This window comes from Malus domestica, chromosome 14 (genome assembly GCF_042453785.1).
Source record: "Malus domestica chromosome 14, GDT2T_hap1".
Classification (NCBI taxonomy): Eukaryota; Viridiplantae; Streptophyta; class Magnoliopsida; order Rosales; family Rosaceae; genus Malus; species Malus domestica.
In genome coordinates, this window is record NC_091674.1 from 25,721,650 (window position 1) to 25,743,178 (window position 21,529).

The 21,529-nt window shown below is 41.1% G+C and overlaps 1 protein-coding gene and 1 pseudogene across 1 annotated transcript; one reads left to right on the forward strand and one right to left on the reverse strand.

Moving 5' to 3' along the window:
• The first annotated feature begins 7,251 nt into the window (after positions 1 to 7,251).
• Positions 7,252 to 9,805, forward strand: LOC114821102 (pentatricopeptide repeat-containing protein At2g22410, mitochondrial-like; annotated as a pseudogene).
• LOC103415190 (serine/threonine-protein kinase STY13-like) lies at positions 9,573 to 20,999 on the reverse strand. The gene is made up of 7 exons (XM_029092978.2): positions 20,562 to 20,999; positions 20,238 to 20,372; positions 19,581 to 19,713; positions 19,136 to 19,331; positions 10,497 to 10,621; positions 10,247 to 10,405; positions 9,573 to 10,121 (listed from the first exon to the last, which is right to left on the reverse strand). The coding sequence occupies exons 2-7, from the start codon at positions 20,366 to 20,368 to the stop codon at positions 9,807 to 9,809; spliced, it is 1,059 nt and encodes a 352-aa protein (XP_028948811.1). The 5' UTR covers positions 20,369 to 20,372; positions 20,562 to 20,999; the 3' UTR covers positions 9,573 to 9,806.
• Between the last annotated feature and the right edge of the window lie 530 nt (positions 21,000 to 21,529).

Below are 21,529 nucleotides of genomic sequence, written 5' to 3' on the forward strand. Positions count from 1 at the left end.
TTTGTGTATTACTTTCTTTCTCTTTTCTCTAGAAATAAAAAACTAACTTGTGTATTACTTAATTTCACAAACACAGGTGAATTTTTGTATCTCTCTTTCACTCCTGCTCATTTTTTCCATGGATGAACCCTAAAGCATAATTTCGTGGAAATTGTAGATTATTCAATTGTTAAGAGTAAGATGATTTTAATTAGTTTTTTTTTTCATTATAAGGAGGGCTTTTTTATTAAATTTGCACAAAGCTCCCAAAATGTCAGGAATGGCCCCATTTCTTTGAGTTCAAACCCTTTTTTTTTTTTAAATTAGAGTATCATCATCTTAGCCAAATAAAAGGGTGATATATCTAGTCTGCTGACATGAGTAAGGTCAGTTTGTTAAAGTAGTATGTTGGCCTTTTTATCTAAAGTTTGAATTTCCCATCTATGTAAATTAGAATTTCATCTTGTCAAATAAATAGGTGGAATCCAACTATGTTGACGTAGTTTTAACCAATTTACCAAACCCATGTGCCGACCTCCTTACATTCGAGTTCAAATTTTTCTCTATATAAATTAGATTATCGTCTTGTCAAATAAAAAAGGTATGGCATCTAGTTCTCATTCTTTTTGTCTACTCAACAGTTGATTCAAGCATATATGAATCTAATATTTGCTGGAAAGGGTCTGCCAGAAATAGGATTATTTTCCAACGTTAATACCATATCTCCTAGGCATAATATTTTAATGGGTCTCAACATCAGTTTCCAGCTTGATGTTGAATGTTATACTTATATAAAATCTCAGATTCCTATGTGCAGTGAAGGAATCAGAAATTTGTGGAAAAGGGGTTGTAAAAAGGTTTCTACAAAGAAAATATAAATACATTTCTTCGATCACTTTTTGTGGAGCAAAAAATAATTCTAAAAATCATGGAGCTGACACATGAATTATTTCTTAAGACAAGACTGCCCCTATTAAATGAGCATAAAGCAGTCTCATTCACCACGCGCAGCTGAGGTAGAGCAGGCAGAGATCAACGATTGCTCAAGGCATCCCTACCCGTAGGAAAACTTAAGGATATTTATGATAGAATAGTTATTTATTTTTATCATAAATATATTCCTAATTCCATTTATTTATGATATTTACCTAATTACTCCAAGATATTTACTTACACAAATATTGTCGAATATTCTCACCTAAAATACCAAATAGGGCCGGCCACCCTAGAGGGCCAGCCCATCTTCTCATTTTATTCTATAAATACTCCATTTCTCCAAAATTTAGTAAGTTTGAACTACCCCTAAAGAGGCTTTTTGCTTCCCACAAACACTCAAACATATTATTTTCAGAATTCTAACTTTGGCATCAGAGATTCTTTGCCCAAAGCCCCCCCAATTCATCGTGGGCGCGTGAGGCTTTTGGCCTTAATCTTAGGTATTATTATTTTGCAGGTACAGATTCGTCAATCTAATGAAAGCGGAAATTTGAATCCACACTTCTCACTTTAAAGAAAATATAAATGAAGGAAAGACTATTGAACGCAAATACAAGTTATTGGAGTCAACCGACTATAATGACCTTGTAATAGCTCCGTCGCTAGCTGATATTTCGTGTATCTAGTGACCTTCAAACAAGTGGTGAGAGGCGATACAAGACTAAATTAGATTTTACATTACAATATTTATAATCCGCAATTTTTATTAACAGTATGAACTATTGGTTAAGTGAATTTTTGTTTGAAAGTCTAGTCGGGATTTAATCTGACAACGTAACATGCAAATAGCTCGAAGATATAACTATTACACATGTTATAAGCCACTTAAGACCAATGTTCTAAAAGACGCTAGGAGCTAGTTGGGCAGCGAACTGGGACCTAGCGCCTAGGCGGATAGGTGGGGCTTAGGAGGACTAATTGTATTGTGATACATTAATTACAAAATGAAATTAAAGAGTCAAGTAAAGTTAGTTAGATGTTTGTTATAATGTTTATTATAATGTTTGTTATAATTCTTGTGTAAATTGATAGAGTGGTCAAGGGTATAAATGTAATTGGCGCATAGCCTATATATACTGCAACACCAGTGTAATCTTATGATTATTCAATACAATTGAAGCATATTAAAAAATTGTGTGTACTTAGAATTCTACATGGTACCAAAGCCAACCGCCTCACGACCTCTCCGATCCTGTTGCATCATTCTTCTCTGATCTTCCGCTTTTCTCTTATCTTCTTCTTCAGTGTGGTAATTGAGTAATTGTGTTTCAGATTCGGATTTTCAACTTGTTAATCTTGAATCTTGATGGCGTCTCCGTCTGATTCTTCTTCTCCGATTGAGTCGGTGCCTCATCCAAACCCTGATTTTTTTTCTTCCAATCCTAATCTTTCTCAATCGTACTTCTCTCACAATCCAGAATATTGGCAATATGGTTCCGATCAAACTCCGACGGTCCAATTACCTGCCATGGCAAACGTTATTTACATCGATTCTTCGTTGTTACAAGCTTCTTGTATTGTTAATGGAACTAAGCCCTGCCCATCGCCATTTCTTCTTGATAGCTCGCTAAATCCAGCCTTTGAGCACTGGTATGAGAAGGATCAAAATCTGCTCATCTGGTTCAACTCGACTCTCTCTGAGGAAGTTATTTCATTCACTGTTGATGTCTCATCTGCTCATGATCTCTAGCTCAAACTTGAGCAACGATTTGGTGGTGTCTCGAATGCCCATATTCATCAATTGCAGTCCCGACTTCAAAACATTCAGAAAAGTTCAATCAATGTCTGATTATCTTCAGCAAATCAAGGAGATATTTGATTCCCTTACTGTTGTTGGAGCCTCTATCACTGATTGCGATCTCATTGCAACACCTCTTGCTGGTCTTCCTGATGAATTTGAATCATTCATTGATTCCATACTACTTCGCCTTTTGTCCACTTCCTTGGATGAATTACATGGCTTGTTGCTTACTAAAGAACTATACATGTCGCATCGCAAAAATACTTCCTCATATGAGCCTTTTCAGGCGTTCTCTGTACATGCTCAACCGCCACTCATTCCTACACCACCATAAGCTCTTGCTGCTTAGAATCATGGAGCTCAGCCACTTCAGAATTCTTTCCAGTATAATTCTAACCGAGGAAGACATAATCGTGGTTTTCGGGGTTCAAATCGTGGCAATCATAACTCTGGTTACAATCATGGCACTCATAATGCTAGATTCAATCATACCACATCTTCTTCTGGTTACAAATCTCCGTGTCAAATTTGTGGATCTTACAGTCATGAAGCTATTGACTGTTTTGATCGAATGAATGCAAAGATCTCAGGTAAGGTTCATCTAGCTAAACTTGTTGCCATGTGTGCTCATTACACTACTAAGCGTTCCCATTCTTGGCTCATTGACTCGGGTGCTACCTCTCACATCACCAATGATATCTCCAATATCCAATCTTCTACTCCCTACAATAGTGAATACAAGGTTTACATTGGAGAAAGTAAAGGTATGTCTATAAATCATGTTGGCACATTTGTTTTGCATACTCCTGCTCATTCTTTTAAATTGCAAAATGTTCTTCATGTGCCTCAAATGCAGCATAGTCTACTTTCTGCCTATCAATTTATCAAAGATAATGATTATTTATTAACTCTTGATATTCATGGATCATTTGTCAATGATCATTTTACGGGGATGACACTTTTACGGAGACAAGTTAAAGATGCTTTCTTTCCTTTTCAAAGTTCACCTACTCCCTACAAAGCTACTCCATCCACACATGCTGCACTAGTAAGTACTTCTACCAATGTCAAAATCTGGCACAGTCAGCTTGGTCATCCCTTTTCTGTTATATTTCGTAAAGTTTTGTCAACAAATAAAGTTGTTGTACAAGACAAATCCTCTCTGGACTTCTTCTGCAATGATTATGCTCTAGCAAAGAATCACAAGCTTCCATTTGGTGTTCCTAGATCTGTGTCTACTAGAAGTCTTGAATTGTTGCATTGTGATGTTTGGGGACCATCTCCTGTTGTTTTAGTGAATGGTTATAGGTATTATTTGCTTATTGTTGATGATTACAGTAATTATAGCTAGTATTTTCCCTTAAAGTCTAAGTCTTTTGTATTTTCAACATTTATGGAGTACAAGTCCTATATAGAAAATACTCTTGGCAATAAAATCAAGGTTGTTCGATATGATTCAGGGGGGGTGAGTTTACTAGTCATCAATTTCATAATTTTCTTAAACTTCATGGTATTTTCCAATAATTTAGCTGCTCTCACACTCCGTAGCAAAATGGATATGTTGAAATGAAGCATCATCACTTGGTTGAAATTGCACGAACACTATTGGTTGCATCTAAAGTTCCTCATGTTTTCTGGGTTGAAGCATTTTCCATTGTAGCTTATTTGATTAATCGGCTTCCTCTTGGTGGGTTACTGTAATCCCCTTGGGAACTTCTTTTTGGTACCCCCTCCAAATTATTCTCAACTTAAAACTTTTGGTTGTGGATGCTTTCCTTGGTTCAAGCCATACACTTCATCCGAGTTGGACATCAAAAGTAAACATTATGTCTTTTTAGGGTATAATCTTCAACACAAGGGGTATCGTTGTCTTGATCCAGTTACCCAAAGACTGTACATATCAAAGCATGTGCTATTTGATGAAACCAATTTTCCATTTCATTCTATATCAATTGCTACACCAAGTTCTACTAATGGTTATTCAACAGTGAATCCCAATGTTAATTTACACTTTACTATACCCATTTCTCCTCAAGCACTTGTTGCCCATCCTACCACCAGCAATGTACCTGCTGCACAACATCTTTCTCCAACATCTTCAGGTTCATAATCTGTCACTTTGGATGCTCATTCTTCCCTTGCACCTCCTACAGTCTCTTACCTGCAACTCCCAATATACATCCTATGATCACTAGATCCAAGGCTGGAATCTTTAAACTAAAAGCCTACTCAGCTACCAAGCATCTTTTACCTGCATCTGTTGATTTTATCCCCAATACTTATCTTCAAGCTTCCAAACATGCTCATTGGAGATCTGCTATGAAGGATAAGTACAATGCCCTACAATCAACAGATACTTGGTCTTTAGTCCCTTTTAGACCTCATCAAAACATAGTTTGATGTAAATGAGTTTTTCGAGTTAAGAAGAATCCAAATGAGACTATTGATAGATATAAAGCCCGGCTTGTGGCCAAAGGCTTTTATCAGCAAGCTGGTTTAGATTATAAAGAAACATTTAGTCTTGTAGTAAAGCCAGTACCAATTCAAATTCTTATTTCTTTAGTAGTTCAGTACGATTGGTTTCTCAACCAATTGAACATCAATAATGCATTTCTGCATGGGGATCTTCACGAAGATGTCTATATGCACCAACCACCTGGTTTCAGTGATCCTAACTACCCCAATCATGTCTGCAAACTTCGAAAATCCTTGTATGGCTTGAAACAAGCCCATCGGGCTTGGTTTGACAAATTATTTGCAGTTCTCAAGTCTATGGGGTTTCATCAATTACAATATGATGCTTCTCTATTTGTAATCAAAGAATCTGTTCTTGTTATTGTCTTGGTGTATGTCGATGACATACTTGTCACATGCCCTAATTCTGCAGCTTGTCAACAATTTATTTAGAAATTAGGTGCTATCTTTCCTGTGAAAGATTTGGGACCCTTGCATTATTTCTTGGGTCTTGAGGTTCAAAGATCTTATGTAGGTCTCTTCTTACATCAAAGCAAGTACCTTCTATACTTGCTTCAAAGACACATATGGAAGGTGCTAAACCATGTCTCACTCATATTGGCTCTCTCAAACTTGATCACACAAGCCCTTGTTACTTGATCCCAAAGAGTACAGGTTTATTGTTGGTGCACTGAAATACTTAACTTGGACACGACCTGATTTATCTTTTGCTATAAATCAAGTCTGTCAATTTATGCATGCTCCACGAGAACCACATCTCCAAGTAACCAAAAGAATTCTCCGGTTTCTCAAAGGCACAGTGATTCATGGTTTGTGGTTCAAGAAAGGTGTTATCTATCTCAGTGCTTACTCTGACGCTGATTGGGCTGGATGTATATTTGATAGAGATCTACTAGTGGTTATTGCATATTTCTAGGGTCAAATCTCATTAGCTGGAGTGCTAAGAAGCAACCAACGGTTGCTCGGTCCTCCACCGAAGCAGAATACAGATCATTAGCTCACACAGCAGCTGAATTAACATGGATCTGTAAAGTGTTCAAGGATATTGGTCTCCATCTTCCTCATGTTCCTCATCTCTGGTGTGACAATATTTCTGCAATTTCACTTGCTTCTAATCCAGTTTTTCATGCTTAAACCAAGCATGTTGAACTTGATTACCATTATATCTGAGAGTTGGTGTTAGCTAATCTTCTCAAGGTCTAATATGTGTGCACTCAGGACCAACTAGCTGATATTCATACTAAATCTTTGTCTAAATCCAGGTTCTTATACTTGCAATCCAAACTTTCTCTTGGACCTATGGATGCATCCAAGTTCAACTTGAGGGGGTGTAAAGAGTCAAGTAAAGTTAGTTAGATGTTTGTTATAATGTTTGTTATAATGTTTGTTATAATGCTTGTGTAAATTGATATAGTAGTCAAGGGTATAAATGTAATTGGCACATTGCCTATATATACTACAGCACCAGTGTAATCTTATGATTATTCAATACAATTGAAGCATATTCAGAAACTGTGTGTACTTAGAATTCTACAGAAATTGCATACAAATTATAAAGTATTAGAACATATTGCAAAATGAACGCTATCAATTTTCTGTCTAAGTGAGAGTCACGAACTAGTCGGGTGTGTAAATTGATATAGTAGTCAAGGGTATAAATGTAATTGGCACATTGCCTATATATACTACAGCACCAGTGTAATCTTATGATTATTCAATACAATTGAAGCATATTCAGAAACTGTGTGTACTTAGAATTCTACAGAAATTGCATACAAATTATAAAGTATTAGAACATATTGCAAAATGAACGCTATCAATTTTCTGTCTAAATGAGAGTCACGAACTAGTCGGGTGGCTAGGTAGGTTTAAGTCGGCTAGGCGGGCACTTAAGTGGGCTAAGCGAACACCTAAGCAGGTTTAGGCGTACTTTCTTAATTTTCAAACACCTATAGACTAATCGAAGCAGTGGCTAACCGGCTAGCGCCTAGGCAGCGTTAGGCAAGAATTTTTAAGACGGTGTGCTTAAGACATTAAAAAAGAACCCAAAAGTGAACAAAATGGCACTAGCAACCCTTCCCATCTCTCCCGCCAAACCCACAACTGTCGTAACTACCATCCCCCAGTTTCCACACAATCCCAAAACCCTAATTCTTCAGCAATGCAGAACCACCGGAGACCTCAACCAGGTGCATGCCCACCTCATCAAAACCCGCCTCCTCCTCAACCCCGCCATCACCGAAAACATCCTGGAATCCGCCTCCATTCTTCTCCCCAAGGCCATGGACTATGCTCTCTCCATTTTTCACAATGTCGACGAACCCGATTCGTTGGCCTACAACATCATGATAAGGAGCCTCATATACCAGCATTCTCCTCTGGAGGCCATTCTTTTGTTCAAGAACATGCGCGAAAACTCTGTTGAACCTGATGAGTTCACGTCACTGAAAGCTTGTTCAAGACTAAGAGCATTGAGGGAAGGAGAACAGATCCATTCCCACATTGTGAAATGTGGGTTTAAGACAAATGGGTTCATTGAGAACACTATGATACGTATGTAAGCAAGTTGTGGGGAGCTCGATGTTGCCCGCCGGGTGTTTGATGGATTGCCCGAAAGGGCTCGAATGGCGTGGAATTCGATGGTGGCAGGCTACTTGAAGATCGAATGTTGGGGAGATGTCATGACGCTATTCGTTGAAATGTTAAAATTGGGTTTTGGGTTTGATGAGGTTACTTTGATTAGTGTTTTGACAGCATGTGGGAGACTGGCCAATTTGGAGCTGGGAGAGTGGATTGGTGAGTATATAGAAGCAAATGGGCTGAAGGGTAACATTGTATTAGTCACTTCTCTGGTTGATATGTATGCAAAATGTGGTCAGGTAGATACTGCAAGACAATTATTTGATCGAATGGATCGAAGATATAATGTTGCGTGGAGTGCCATGATTTCAGGTTATAGCCAAGCAGATAGGTGCAGGGAGGCGCTTGGTCTGTTTCATGACATGCAGAAGGCAAATGTGGATCCCAATGAGGTGACCTTGGTCAGTGTGCTTTCGTCCTGTGCTGTCCTCGGAGCTTTGGAAACTGGAAAATGGGTTGAGTTTTATATAATGAAGAAGAAAATGAAGCTCACAGTTACCCTTGGAACTACACTAATAGATTTCTATGCAAAATGTGGGTGCGTTGATAGTTCAATTGAAGTATTTAACAGGATGCCTTTGGTAAACCTTATCTCTTGGACAGTGCTAATTCAAGGTCTTGCTAGTAATGGACAGGGCATGAGAGCGCTTGAATACTTCCAATTGATGCAGGAGAAGAATATCAAGCCAAATTATGTGACTTTCATTGCCGTTCCTTCTGCCTGTGGCCACGCAGGTCTGGTTGATGAGGGTCGAAATCTTTTTACCCGCATGAGTAGAGATTTCGGAATTGAACCGAGGATAGAGCACTATGGTTCTATGGTTGATATCTTGGGTCGAGCTGGTTTGATTGAAGAGGCATATCAGTTCATCAAGAATATGCCTATCCAACCAAATGTTGTGGTTTGGAGGACATTGATGGCTTCATGCAGAACACAGAAGAATGTCGAAATTGGTGAGGAATCGTTGAAACGCATAACGAGATTCGAGACCCCTCATAGCAGGGATTACATTCTGCTCTCAAACATTTATGCATCGGTAGGCAGGACTGAGGTTCTTCGCTGAAGACAATGCATGTCCACACTCCACACTCGGAGGAGGTTTACAATGCAACTCACGACATGACGAAATGGATTAAAGAAGCTGGTTACGTGCCAAACACAGCAGATGGAAGACTAGATGCAGAGGACGACGATAAGGAAGCTTCGGTATCCCACCACAGCGAGAAGCTGGCCATGGCGTTTGGTTCGATCATAACAGCTCCCAGAACTGCACTTTGAACATAAAAAAATCTTAAGAGTTTGTACGGACTGTCACAACGCAACGAAGATGATATCGAAGGTATTTAACAGAGAAATTATTGTCAGGGATAGGAATCGCTTCCATCATTTCAAAGGGGGGTGTTCAATATTGATCTGACTTGATTCTGCCGGCGCTTCAACGGCGTGACTGGCGAGATGTTCGGGCTGACGGAAATTCGTTCTGGTTAAATTTTCCTTTATGTGAATGCTCTCAACAGTTGCAATTTTACACGAAAACAGTGAGTAATAACTCACGCAGATGAATCTACGGAAACATAACAGTTGCTTTTACACATGCTGTTGGCATTAATCCAAGGTTTGAATCGTTTTCGTGAAGTTAACGGCTTAGAATTTCCGAGCAAATGGAAGCCGCTTTCGATGAAGAATTTAAGTTGGATTTCTTATCCAGCAAGCATCACAAAGAAACCGTACTCGAAAGTATTAGCTGCTAGATGATCAAGATTATCAAATCGGGGTTAAGATCCTACACATTGACATAATCCAGCAGAATATTGGACAGATACAGATTGGTGTGTTCATCTGACAATTGAACTTGATGAAATTCGACACTGATCAGCTTAAACATGTACCATGTTAACGAAATGTACTTAATCGAACCAGATTCTAGTGTTTACGACCCGAAGGACGGAGGTTATGGACATTCTCTTCAACTACTCAATAACACTGGTTAAAGCAGAAGAAAAAACCTTTTGGCTTGTCTTCCATTTCTCCTAATTTGGGCGTCTCCCCCGAGCCTTCACGCGCTGACATCAAGGCGCTCGTACCAGGAGACTCTGGCGGCAGGACTCTGTTCTCAGTGAATATCCGTGGCGGAATGGCAGGTTTAGGAGGAGATATGGTGTAAAGAAAATCTAGTAGCATTTGAATTATTTGGCTGAAATTAGGCCGGGCGTTTGGGTCCTCCTGCCAGCATGAAGTTAGGATGATGTTCAACTCCTCTGGGATGTTTTCAGAACTAGGCCTCACATTCTGAAACGAAAAGTATCGAATAAATCATCTGGAAAATTTAGCAGCACCGCAAGCACATTGGAGAAAAAACTAACGTAATTAATGATTGACACTGGAAAATATATCGACGAGGAAGATATGTTTACTTTAAAGGCAGCTGCATAGGCTGCTTGGAGATTTGACATGCCTTCGAAAGGCAATTTGTTGTGCAAGAGTTCCCACAAAACAATCGCGAAGCTATACGCATCCACTTTGTGGTTGTAATGCTTTCCCTCTCCCTGCCTTAATGTAACAGTACTGTACAGCTGCCCAAACATAAGAAATATCGACTCGAATAAGCAGGTATTAGTGAGTGTGATGGTTCATGAGAAAGAGGGGGAAGTAGGGCAGTAGTACCTCTGGAGCCATCCAACGGTATGTCCCGGTTTCTGCAGTCATCATCTCTGTTAATGACTCCTCTCTTGCCAACCCAAAATCCGCTAATTTAACTGTTTTGTGGTCTGCAGTCAAGAGCAAGTTCTCTACAACAACAACAACAACAACAACAAAGCCTTTTCCCACTAAGTGGGGTCGGCTATATGAATCCTAGAACGCCATTGCGCTCGGTTTTGTGTCATGTCCTCCGTTAGATCCAAGTACTCTAAGTCTTTTCTTAGAGTCTCTTCCAAAGTTTTCCTAGGTCTTCCTCTACCCCTTTGGCCCTGAACCTCTGTCCCGTAGTCACATCTTCGAACCGGAGCGTCAGTCGGCCTTCTTTGCACATGTCCAAATCATCGGAGCCGATTTTCTCTCATCTTTCCTACAATTTCGGCTACTCCTACTTTACCTCGGATATCCTCATTCCCAATCTTATCATTTCTCGTGTGCCCACACATCCCACGAAGCATCCTCATCTCCGCTACACCCATTTTGTGTACGTGTTGATGCTTCACCGCCCAACATTCTGTGCCATACAACATCGCTGGCCTTATTGCCGTCCTATAAAATTTTCCCTTGAGCTTCAGTGGCCTACGACGGTCACACAACACGCCGGATGCACTCTTACACTTCATCCATCCAGCTCGTATTCTATGGTTGAGATCTCCATCTAATTCTCCGTTCTCTTGCAAGATAGATCCTAGGTAGCGAAAACGGTCGCTTTTTGTGATCTTCGCTAGATTGCTCCGGTCATTAGTGTGGATAAGTATATAAATGGATAGAGATAGGAAAGCAAACACAAGATGTACGTGGTTCACCCAGATTGGCTACGTCCACGGAATAGAAGAGTTCTCATTAATTGTGAAGGGTTTACACAAGTACATAGGTTCAAGCTCTCCTTTAGTGAGTACAAGTGAATGATTTAGTACAAATGACATTAGGAAATATTGTGGGAGAATGATCTCGTAATCACGAAACTTCTAAGTATCGGAGTGTGGTGTCGTCTTGACTTGCCTTATCTGTCTCATAGGTAGATGTGGCATCTTCTCTGGAAGTACTCTTCCTCCATCCAGGGGTGGTATCTTTAACTGGTGGAGATGCACAAGGTAATGTATCAATTTCACTTGAAGCTTACTTGTAGTCTCAGGCTTGGTCAAGCGCGATACAAACCATGTAGTAGGAGTCCCCCAAGTCGCCGAGCTAGGGGGTCTGCTGAAAGAGGTGACAGACAAGGTAAGCAATCAGAGCTCCGACTGATTGTTCACCTTCTCCCCATCTTGCAGCAGCATGAAGGATAAAGAGAAGAAAAATGAGAAGAGATGATATGAGATACTTTTGCTTTTGAAGAAGTAACTTTCCACAAGCTTATTCTTGAACTGAGCTGGAGGGTTTTCTGGTTTCCTCCAGAGTATAAGGCCGACTGAAGAATTTGAGGGTCAAAACAAGTCCATCAAATCTAGAGTACGTTCCACCCTGCTGATATGGGATACTTTTGCTTTTGACAGAGTAATGGGTGTATCGGCACGTGTGCTGTTACGCTTGTCTCCACATGCTTCCTTGTATCCTTCGCACTTGCCCTATCTGTTCCTCAAGCAGATGCGGAATCTTCCCTGGAAACATAAGATGTTGAAGATGAGTACTCGAGAGCAATGCCAGGTAAGTAATCAGGTAAGGGGTTCCAGGCAGTCAGTTCCTGGCTGGAAGCTTGATCCAAGTGCTGACTGATTGCTCTCTTTCTCCTTGTCTTGCAGGTAAAAACAAGGCCAAAGGAAAAGACAGGGAAAAAGCATGATATGGGATACTCTTGCTTTTAACCCTGATGATATGAGATATTCTTGCTCTAGTATAGCTTGTTTGCAGAGGTATTATCGGGGGGAAAGAAAGCTGAATATTTCGAAAGGCTTCGTTGGGAGTGCCCTCTCAGATATGATGAAAGGTTGAGCATTTTTGCAGGTCTGCCTGTCCGTTGGGGATGGAGGTCGACATATATAGGAGTCTCCCTAACAACAAGTAGTAATGCTATTCCTTTACCCTGCTTGGTCATAGCACGGTAGTGGGAGCTGCCAGTTTCACATGTTTTAACTCAGTCAGAGCACTTTGAAAAAGTGGTCTGTGGTATCTGGCTCTCAAGATTCGGAGAACGATGCCTTTTCGATTTTTGAGAAAGCAATCATGCTGGGGGTCTGGCTCTTGAGATTCGTAGAGCAGTGTCTCTTCGATTTTTGAGGAAGTAATCATGTTGGGAGTCTGGCTCTCGAGATTCGGAGGGCGGTGCCTCTTCGATTTTGGAGCAAGCAATCCTGTTGGGAGTGTTGTCTCGAATGTGAGTAAAGGTTGGGCATGTTTGCTAGTCTACCTTGCCACGAAGCACAAAGGTTGACACACAGAGACTTTCCAATTATCCAGCAATGGTACTGTTCCTTTACCCTCTCTTCGCTTTTGAGAAAGTAGTCATGTTGGGAGTCTGGCTCTCGAGATTCGGAGGACGGTGCCTCTTCGATTTTGGAGCAAGCAATCTTGTTGGGAGTGTTTTCTCGAAAGTGAGTAAAGGTTGGGCATGTTTGCTAGTCTACCTTGCCACGAAGCACAGAGGTTGACACACAGGGACTTTCCAATTATCCAGCAGTGGTACTGTTCCTTTACCCTTGTGGGTAATAATATGGTAGCTAGACCTTCAAAATTTATGTGTCTAAACTTTGTTAGTGCTGTTTCTTTGCTATTCTTTTACCTTTCTTGGTCAGAGCGATGTAGTGGGAGCTGCAAGCTTCACGTGCTCAACTTTGGCAGAGAACTTTGGCAAAGTTATCTGTGGTACCCATGAGCTATTGTTGCGTGTGGGAAGTGGGTGATTGAACAGTAAGATTCATGTGCTTTCTACTTCACCAGAAGTCTTCGACAGAATGCCCATAATTTCTGCAAAGCTGAGTGTGCGTGTGACAGGTGCTGACAAGGCTAGAAAAGTAGGTGCCTCTTCGATTTCTGAGATCGGCCCTCGTGGTCTCTGAGCAGCCCAGCTTTTGAGAAAGCGAGCGCCTCTTCGATTGATTCGGAGAACGATGCCTCATCGATTTTTGAGAAAGCAATCATGCTGGGGGTCAGGCTCTCGAGGATTCGGGGAGCAGTGTCTCTTCGATTTTTGAGAAAGTAATCACGTTGGGAGTCTGGCTCTCGAGATTCGGAGGGCGGTGCCTCTTCGATTTTGGAGCAAGCAATCTTGTTGGAAGTGTTTTCTCGAATGTGAGTAAAGGTTGGGCATGTTTGCTAGTCTACCTTGCCACGAAGCACAGAGGTTGACACACAGGGACTTTCCAATTATCCAGCAATGGTACTGTTCCTTTACCCTCTCTTCGATTTTTAAGAAAGTAGTCATGTTGGGAGTCTGGCTCTCGAGATTCGGAGGAAGGTGCCTCTTCGATTTTGGAGCAAGCAATCTTATTGGGAGTGTTTTCTCGAATGTGAGTAAAGGTTGGGCATGTTTGCTAGTCTACCTTGCCACGAAGCACAGAGGTTGACACACAGGGACTTTCCAATTATCCAGCAATAGTACTGTTCCTTTACCCTTGTGGGTAATAATATGGTAGCTAGACCTTCAAAATTTATGGGTCTAAACTTTGTTAGTGCTGTTTCTTTGCTATTCTTTTACCCTTCTTGGTCAGAGCGATGTAGTGGGAGCTGCAAGCTTCACGTGCTCAACTTTGGCAGAGAACTTTGGCAAAGTTATCTGTGGTACCCATGAGCTATTGTTGCGTGTGGGAAGTGGGTGATTGAACAGTAAGATTCATGTGTTTTCTACTTCCCCAGAAGTCTTCGACAGAATGCCCATAATTTCTGCAAAGCTGAGTGTGCGTGTGACGGGTGCTGACAAGGCTGGAAAAGTAGGTGCCTCTTCGATTTCTGAGATCGGCCCTCGTGGTCTCTGGGGAGCCCAGCTTTTGAGAAAGCGAGCGCCTCTTCGATTTCTGAGATCGGCCTTCGTGGTCTTTGAGAAGCCCAACTTTTGAGAAAGCAAACGCCTCTTCGATTTCTGAGATCAACCCTCGTGATCTCTAAGCAGCCCAGCTTTTGAGAAAGCAAACGCCTCTTCGATTTCTGAGCAGGCGCCTCTTCGATTTCCGAAGCTCCGTCGAGTGCAGATTTTTATAGAGGCTGACATTAAGTTCCAAAGCACACTTGAATCTCCACCAGTAGAAGCTTCATTCTTGCACTTCTAAGATCTTGATTTGTCCGACCTCTTCTCTCTTCAACACCTTTGAAAATGTCTGGCCCCTCCGACCGTCGTTTTGACTTGAACCTTGTTGAAGAGGCAGCCCCGCCTTCTCCAGACAACATATGGCGCCCATCCTTCGTCTCCCCTACTGGTCCTCTTACCGTTGGGGATTCCGTGATGAAGAATGATATGACCGCTGCGGTGGTGGCCAGGAACCTTCTCACTCCCAAAGATAACAGACTACTTTCCAAACGGTCTGATGAGTTAGCTGTTAAGGATTCGTTGGCTCTCAGTGTTCAGTGTGCAGGTTCTGTGTCTAATATGGCCCAACGCCTATTTGCTCGAACCCGCCAAGTTGAATCCTTGGCGGCTGAAGTGATGAGTCTCAAACAGGAGATTAGAGGGCTCAAGCATGAGAATAAACAGTTGCACCGGCTCGCACATGACTATGCTACAAACATGAAGAGGAAGCTTGACCAGATGAAGGAAACTGATGGTCAGGTTTTACTTGATCATCAGAGATTTGTGGGTTTGTTCCAAAGGCATTTATTGCCTTCGTCTTCTGGGGCTGTACCGCGTAATGAAGCTCCGAATGATCAACCTCTGATGCCTCCTCCTTCTAGGGTTCTGTCCAGTACTGAGGCTCCAAATGATCCCCCTCCGGTGCCTTCTCTTTCTGGGGCTCTACCGACTGCTGAGACTTCTCCTAAGCAACCTTTGTGAAGGCTCCGTCTTGTGTGTTTATTTTGACTCATGTATATGTACATATTTGTAGCTGATCGGGGATATCAATAAATAAGCTTTCCTTCATTTCAACGTATTGTGTTAAATACACCAAAGCCTTCTTCGCTAAGTTCTTTGAATTTTCTTTTGTTGAAGCTTGTATGTTGAAGCTTTCTGAGTGGAGCATGTAGGTTGGGGTAGTGTTCCCTTAATTTCCCGAGTGAGGAAAACTTCTCGATTGGAGACTTGGAAAATCCAAGTCACTGAGTGGGATCGGCTATATGAATCTTAGAACGCCATTGTGCTCGATCCTGTGTCATGTCCTCCGTTAGATCCAAGTACTCTAAGTCTTTTCTTAGAGTCTCTTCCAAAGTTTTCCTAGGTCTTCCTCTACCCCTTCGGCCCTGAACCTCTGTCCCATAGTCGCATCTTCTAATCGGAGCGTCAGTAGGCCTTCTTTGCACATGTCCAAACCACCGTAACCGATTTTCTCTCATCTTTCCTTCAATTTCGGCTACTCCTACTTTACCCCGGATATCCTCATTCCTAATCTTATCCTTTCTCGTGTGCCCACACATCCAACGAAGCATCCTCATCTCCGCTACACCCATTTTGTGTACGTGTTGATGTTTCACCGCCCAACATTCTGTGCCATACAGCATCGCCGGCCTTATTGCCGTCCTATAAAATTTTCCCTTGAGCTTCAATGGCATACGGCGGTCACACAACACACCGGATGCACTCTTCCACTTCATCCATCCAGCTTGTATTCTATGGTTGAGATCTCCATCTAATTCTCCGTTCTTTTGCAAGATAGATCCTAGGTAACGAAAACGGTCGCTTTTTGGTATTTCTTGATCTCCGATCCTCACCCCTAACTCGTTTTGGCCTCCATTTGCACTGAACTTGCACTCCATATATTCTGTCTTTGATCGGCTTAGGCGAAGACCTTTAGATTCCAACACTTCTCTCCAAAGGTTAAGCTTTGCATTTACCCCTTCCTGAGTTTCATCTATCAACACTATATCGTCTGCGAAAAGCATACACCAAGGAATATCATCTTGAATATGTCCTGTTAACTCATCCATTACCAACGCAAAAAGGTAAGGACTTAAGGATGAGCCTTGATGTAATCCTACAGTTATGGGGAAGCTTTCGGTTTGTCCTTCATGAGTTCTTACGGCAGTCTTTGCTCCTTCATACATATCCTTTATAGCTTGGATATATGCTACTCGTACTCCTTTCTTCTCTAAAATCCTCCAAAGAATGTCTCTTGGGACCCTATCATACGCTTTTTCCAAATCTATAAAGACCATGTGTAAATCCTTTTTCCCATCTCTATATCTTTCCATCAATCTTCGTAAGAGATAGATTGCCTCCATGGTTGAGCGCCCTGGCATGAACCCGAATTGGTTGTCCGAAACCCGTGTCTCTTGCCTCAATCTATGCTCAATGACTCTCTCCCAGAGCTTCATTGTATGACTCATTAGCTTAATACCCCTATAGTTCATGCAATTTTGTACGTCGCCCTTGTTCTTGTAGATAGGCACCAAAGTGCTCGTTCGCCACTCATTTGGCATCTTCTTCGTTTTCAAAATCCTATTGAAAAGGTCAGTGAGCCATGTTATACCTGTCTCTCCCAAAAGTTTCCACACTTCGATTGGTATATTGTCTGGGCCTATTGCTTTTTTATGCTTCATCTTCTTCAAAGCTACAACCACTTCTTCCTTCCGGATTCGACGATAAAAAGAGTAGTTTCTACACTCTTCTGAGTTACTCAACTCCCCTAAAGAATCGCTCATTTCATGTCCTTCATTGAAAAGATTATGAAAATAACCTCTCCATCTGTCTTTAACCGCGTTCTCTGTAGCAAGAACCTTTCCATCCTCATCCTTGATGCACCTCACTTGGTTTAGATCCCTTGTCTTCTTTTCCCTTGCTCTAGATAGTTTATAGATATCCAACTCTCCTTCTTTGGTATCTAGTCGTTTATACATATCGTCGTAGGCCGCTAACTTAGCTTCTCTGACAGTTTTTTTCGCCTCTTGCTTCGCTTTTCTATACTTTTCACCATTTTCATCGGTCCTCTCCTTGTATAAGGCTTTACAACATTCCTTCTTAGCCTTCACCTTTGTTTGTACCTCCTCATTCCACCACCAAGATTCCTTTTGGTGTGGGGCAAAGCCCTTGGACTCTCCTAATACCTCTTTTGCTACTTTTCGGATACAACTAGCCATGGAATCCCACATTTGGCTAGCTTCCCCCTCTCTATCCCACACACATTGGGTGATTACCTTCTCTTTGAAAATGACTTGTTTTTCTTCTTTTAGATTCCACCATCTAGTCCTTGGGCACTTCCAAGTCTTGTTCTTTTGTCTTACTCTTTTGATATGTACATCCATCACCAACAAGCGATGTTGATTAGCCACGCTCTCTCCTGGTATAACTTTGCAATCCTTACAAGTTATACGATCCCCTTTCCTCATTAGAAGAAAATCTATTTGTGTTTTTGACGACCCACTCTTGTAGGTGATCACATGTTCTTCTCTCTTCTTAAAGAAGGTGTTGGCTAAGAAGAGATCATATGCCATTGCAAAATCCAAGATAGCTTCCCCATCCTCGTTTCTCTCCCCAAAACCATGGCCACCATGAAAACCTCCATAGTTGCCTGTCTCCCTGCCCACGTGTCCATTTAAATCTCCTCCTATAAATAACTTCTCCGTCTGAGCAATTCCTTGCACCAAGTCTCCAAGATCTTCCCAAAATTTCTCCTTCGAACTCGTATCCAACCCTACTTGAGGTGCGTACGCACTAATCACATTGATAAGTTCTTGTCCTATTACAATCTTGATTGCCATGATTCTATCTCCTACCCTCTTGACATCTACAACATCTTGTACCAAGGTCTTGTCCACGATGATGCCAACACCGTTTCTCGTTCTATTTGTGCCCGAATACCAAAGTTTAAACCCTGAGTTTTCTAGATCCTTTGCCTTACTACCAACCCACTTAGTTTCTTGTAGGCACATAATATTTATCCTTCTCCTCACCATAACTTCCACTATTTCCATAGATTTTCCCGTTAAGGTTCCTATATTCCACGTTCCTAAACGCATTTTGCTCTCTTGAACTCTACCCTTCTGTCCTAGCTTCTTCACCCTCCCCCGTCTAATAGGATCAAAGTACTTCTTTTGTGTGTCCCGGGTAAAATTGATAGGAGCATATGCTCCCAAACAACTTTGAGTGGAGTCGTTCGAAAAGAAGTTTCTATGGCCCCCTTGCTCATTTAACACTGCATCCGGGTGCCGATGGAGATGCAGCGACCCTTGCTCACTTATCACTGTGCTCAGGCCACACAGCGCGCCACTTACGGGTGACGCCCTAGCTTTAGCGCGATTTTGTTCTGGATTCATTTTCATAAGGATTCGACGTGATCATGGAGTTAGATACGCAGAATTTATACAAAAATGGAATACCAAAAGAAAGCTGGGTGATTGAGCAGTTATTGCAGACAAAACTCACAAGATATTGACTACAGAAAATAAATACGACATCGGGAGCCATCAGAGTTTGTTAGACATTATTAGAGAAGTTGTGGAATACGCAATCCAGTTCCGAAACAGTTTGTGAATCTAAGTACTCTCACTTATCAAATTCAGAGCAGTTAAAACGGGATCTGGAAAGTTACCAGGCTTCAAATCACGGTGTATGATCCCATGAGAGTGCAAGCACTCCATCGCACGAGCAATATCTAGTGCGAAACCAACAGCAACGCGTATGTCCAAGCACCTTGGCCGCATGTTTAGACAATATTTACGCAATGTACCACCTAATAAAAGCTCAGTAACTATCACCATTACTGGCTCCTTGCAGGCACCAATAAACTGTTGAGAGGCAGCGAACCTTATTAATTATCAGATATCAACAACAACAACAACAACAACAACAAAGCCTTTTCCCACTAAGTGGGGTCGGCTATATGAATCCTAGAACGCCAATGCGCTCGGTTCTGAGTCATGTCCTCCGTTAGATCCAAGTACTACATAAAAATTTGGCATTCATGACTGCACAGTCTAACTATTGTCAACAGTCACCGATGACTTAACAACTAAATGAGGGCAATTAAATCGAACCTTCACTAAATTTTTATGTTGAACTCTCGACAACATTACAACCTCTCTGGCAAACCGTCCTTCTTTCTTGATAATCTCCTCTGGAGTTTCTCCTCTATGAACAACTTTAATTGCAACAGTCTGGTTTTTGTATCTGATTCGAATCCAAAAGGCCGAAATCAAAAGAAGTGAGATAACTGCAGCACAACAAATCTCCAAATTGAACCGTAATTACTTGCAAGCTGCAATCTAATCACTTAAGAAACTCATTTTTCGCCGTCAAGCCAAACTCAACAGATACTTCTACAGAACAACAATTCACAGAAAACCTAACCATTTCCGGGATCTTATCAAAATTTGAATCTAACCATTAAACCAGATTAAATTTTCAGCAAAACCCAAAATACAGTTGAGAATGCAAAACAAGAAAATGTATTGATAATCGCCACAAGAAAGCAATTGTAGTTCATCTAATCTAAACAAGATGAGCCAAAAACTTGCAAATCTAAACAACATTACTATCAGCTGAAGCGAAAAGGCGAACCGCAGAAATGCCATTGGCAACAAATCAAGACACACAAGGTCTCCAGTGCAGACCAAAGAATTCAAGTGCAGAAATCGAAAACTCGAAAAATCAAAAGATTGAAAGTGAAGTGAGGGTGAAGCTGTACAACTTACTTGCCCTCATAGACTTTGGCATGAGCTCCCTCACCAATTCTTGGCCCAACAAAGAGATGCTTAGGATCAATCAGCCATTTGGCATCCAGTCTGAACTCATCAGCTGAGTAAAACCTACTCCCAGATTCCATCTTTCTACACAACCCAACAATCCAACATCAAAGCCCAACATTATCACACAATATCAGAAACCCAAAAGCCAAAAAGCACTTTTTCAGAAGCTAATGCATTCATTGATTCTGTGTGAGTGGATAAGCTGACACAAAGGGGAAAGCAGCATCCCAAAGCTCATAAAACTCACAGGAGGGAGATGGAAGTACTTACATGTCCTTGGAGGAGGCAAAAGCATGGAACCCCACATGTCCTACCAGAGAGGAGATTGTGACAGCAAAAGCTCAATGCCCAAAGTGCTATTTTTTTTTCTTGGAAATTTTTTATGGGGAAGTGAGAAAATATCCCTCAGAAGGCAAAACCAGAAGCTTAGCAAAAGCACGTCCCCAAGTGATAACTAGAGTGCTGCAAACATATACTAGTTTGATTGAAATTCCATGGTCCCCGTCATAGAGATTAAATAAATGGGATTTGGGGATTTATTAATCTCTGAGGGCCACGGTGCTTTCAGTCTTGTTCTGCAAATGGAATCATGGGAAGGGAGAGAGCCTAAAGATCAAGTTTTTAAGAACGTGAAGGCGCGGGGGTGTGAAAAGAGAGCGAGAGGAGACAGAGGGGAGTGTTGAATATTGCCTCAAAATGACATAAAGTGTTTTTTAAATTAATCGTTAGTAAAAATATAAGTGAATTTAGAAAAAAAAATCACAAAAAAAAAAAAACATTATAAAAACATTTTCAGTCATTTCAAATATATTTTCAAACGAGCTCATGTTGTAGTTAAGTGGGCAGAGGAAACTGTCATATGACATTTCGAACTAACACTTTAGTTGAATTGACCCTCTAAATTAATTTTTAGGAAAATTAATGAAAATGAATGGAAAATTTTAAGTTTTAACGAAAATGACAAAATAAAAGATAAAGTGAATAGTATTATAATTGACTTTTTAGTGTAAAAATATAATTTTTCGTTAAAGTGAATAGTACTATGAGTTGTTCGTTAAAATTTCCTTAATTTTTTGATAAATTAAAGACCTAAACTTTTGTAAAGTGGCCAATTTATCCCTTTACTTATAGACTCTATCCGCTCAAATTGAAGGGCCTTAATCTTTCCAATATTTTTTCTTACATGTCACCTAGGACAACCAACTAAATAATTAAATATACATGCCATATTTTAATTG

What these genes read in the sequence shown, in the direction of transcription:
- LOC103415190 (XM_029092978.2), bottom strand. Translation starts at nt 20,368, where the DNA reads ATGGAATCTGGGAGTAGGTTTTACTCAGCTGATGAGTTCAGACTGGAT. An exon ending in GCCAAAGTCTATGAGGGCAA is followed by an intron (nt 19,714 to 20,237) that starts GTAAGTTGTACA and finishes GATTCGAATCAG; the next exon opens with ATACAAAAACCAGACTGTTG. An exon ending in ACACCGTGATTTGAAGCCTG is followed by an intron (nt 10,622 to 19,135) that starts GTAACTTTCCAG and finishes TTGTTGTTGTAG; the next exon opens with AGAACTTGCTCTTGACTGCA.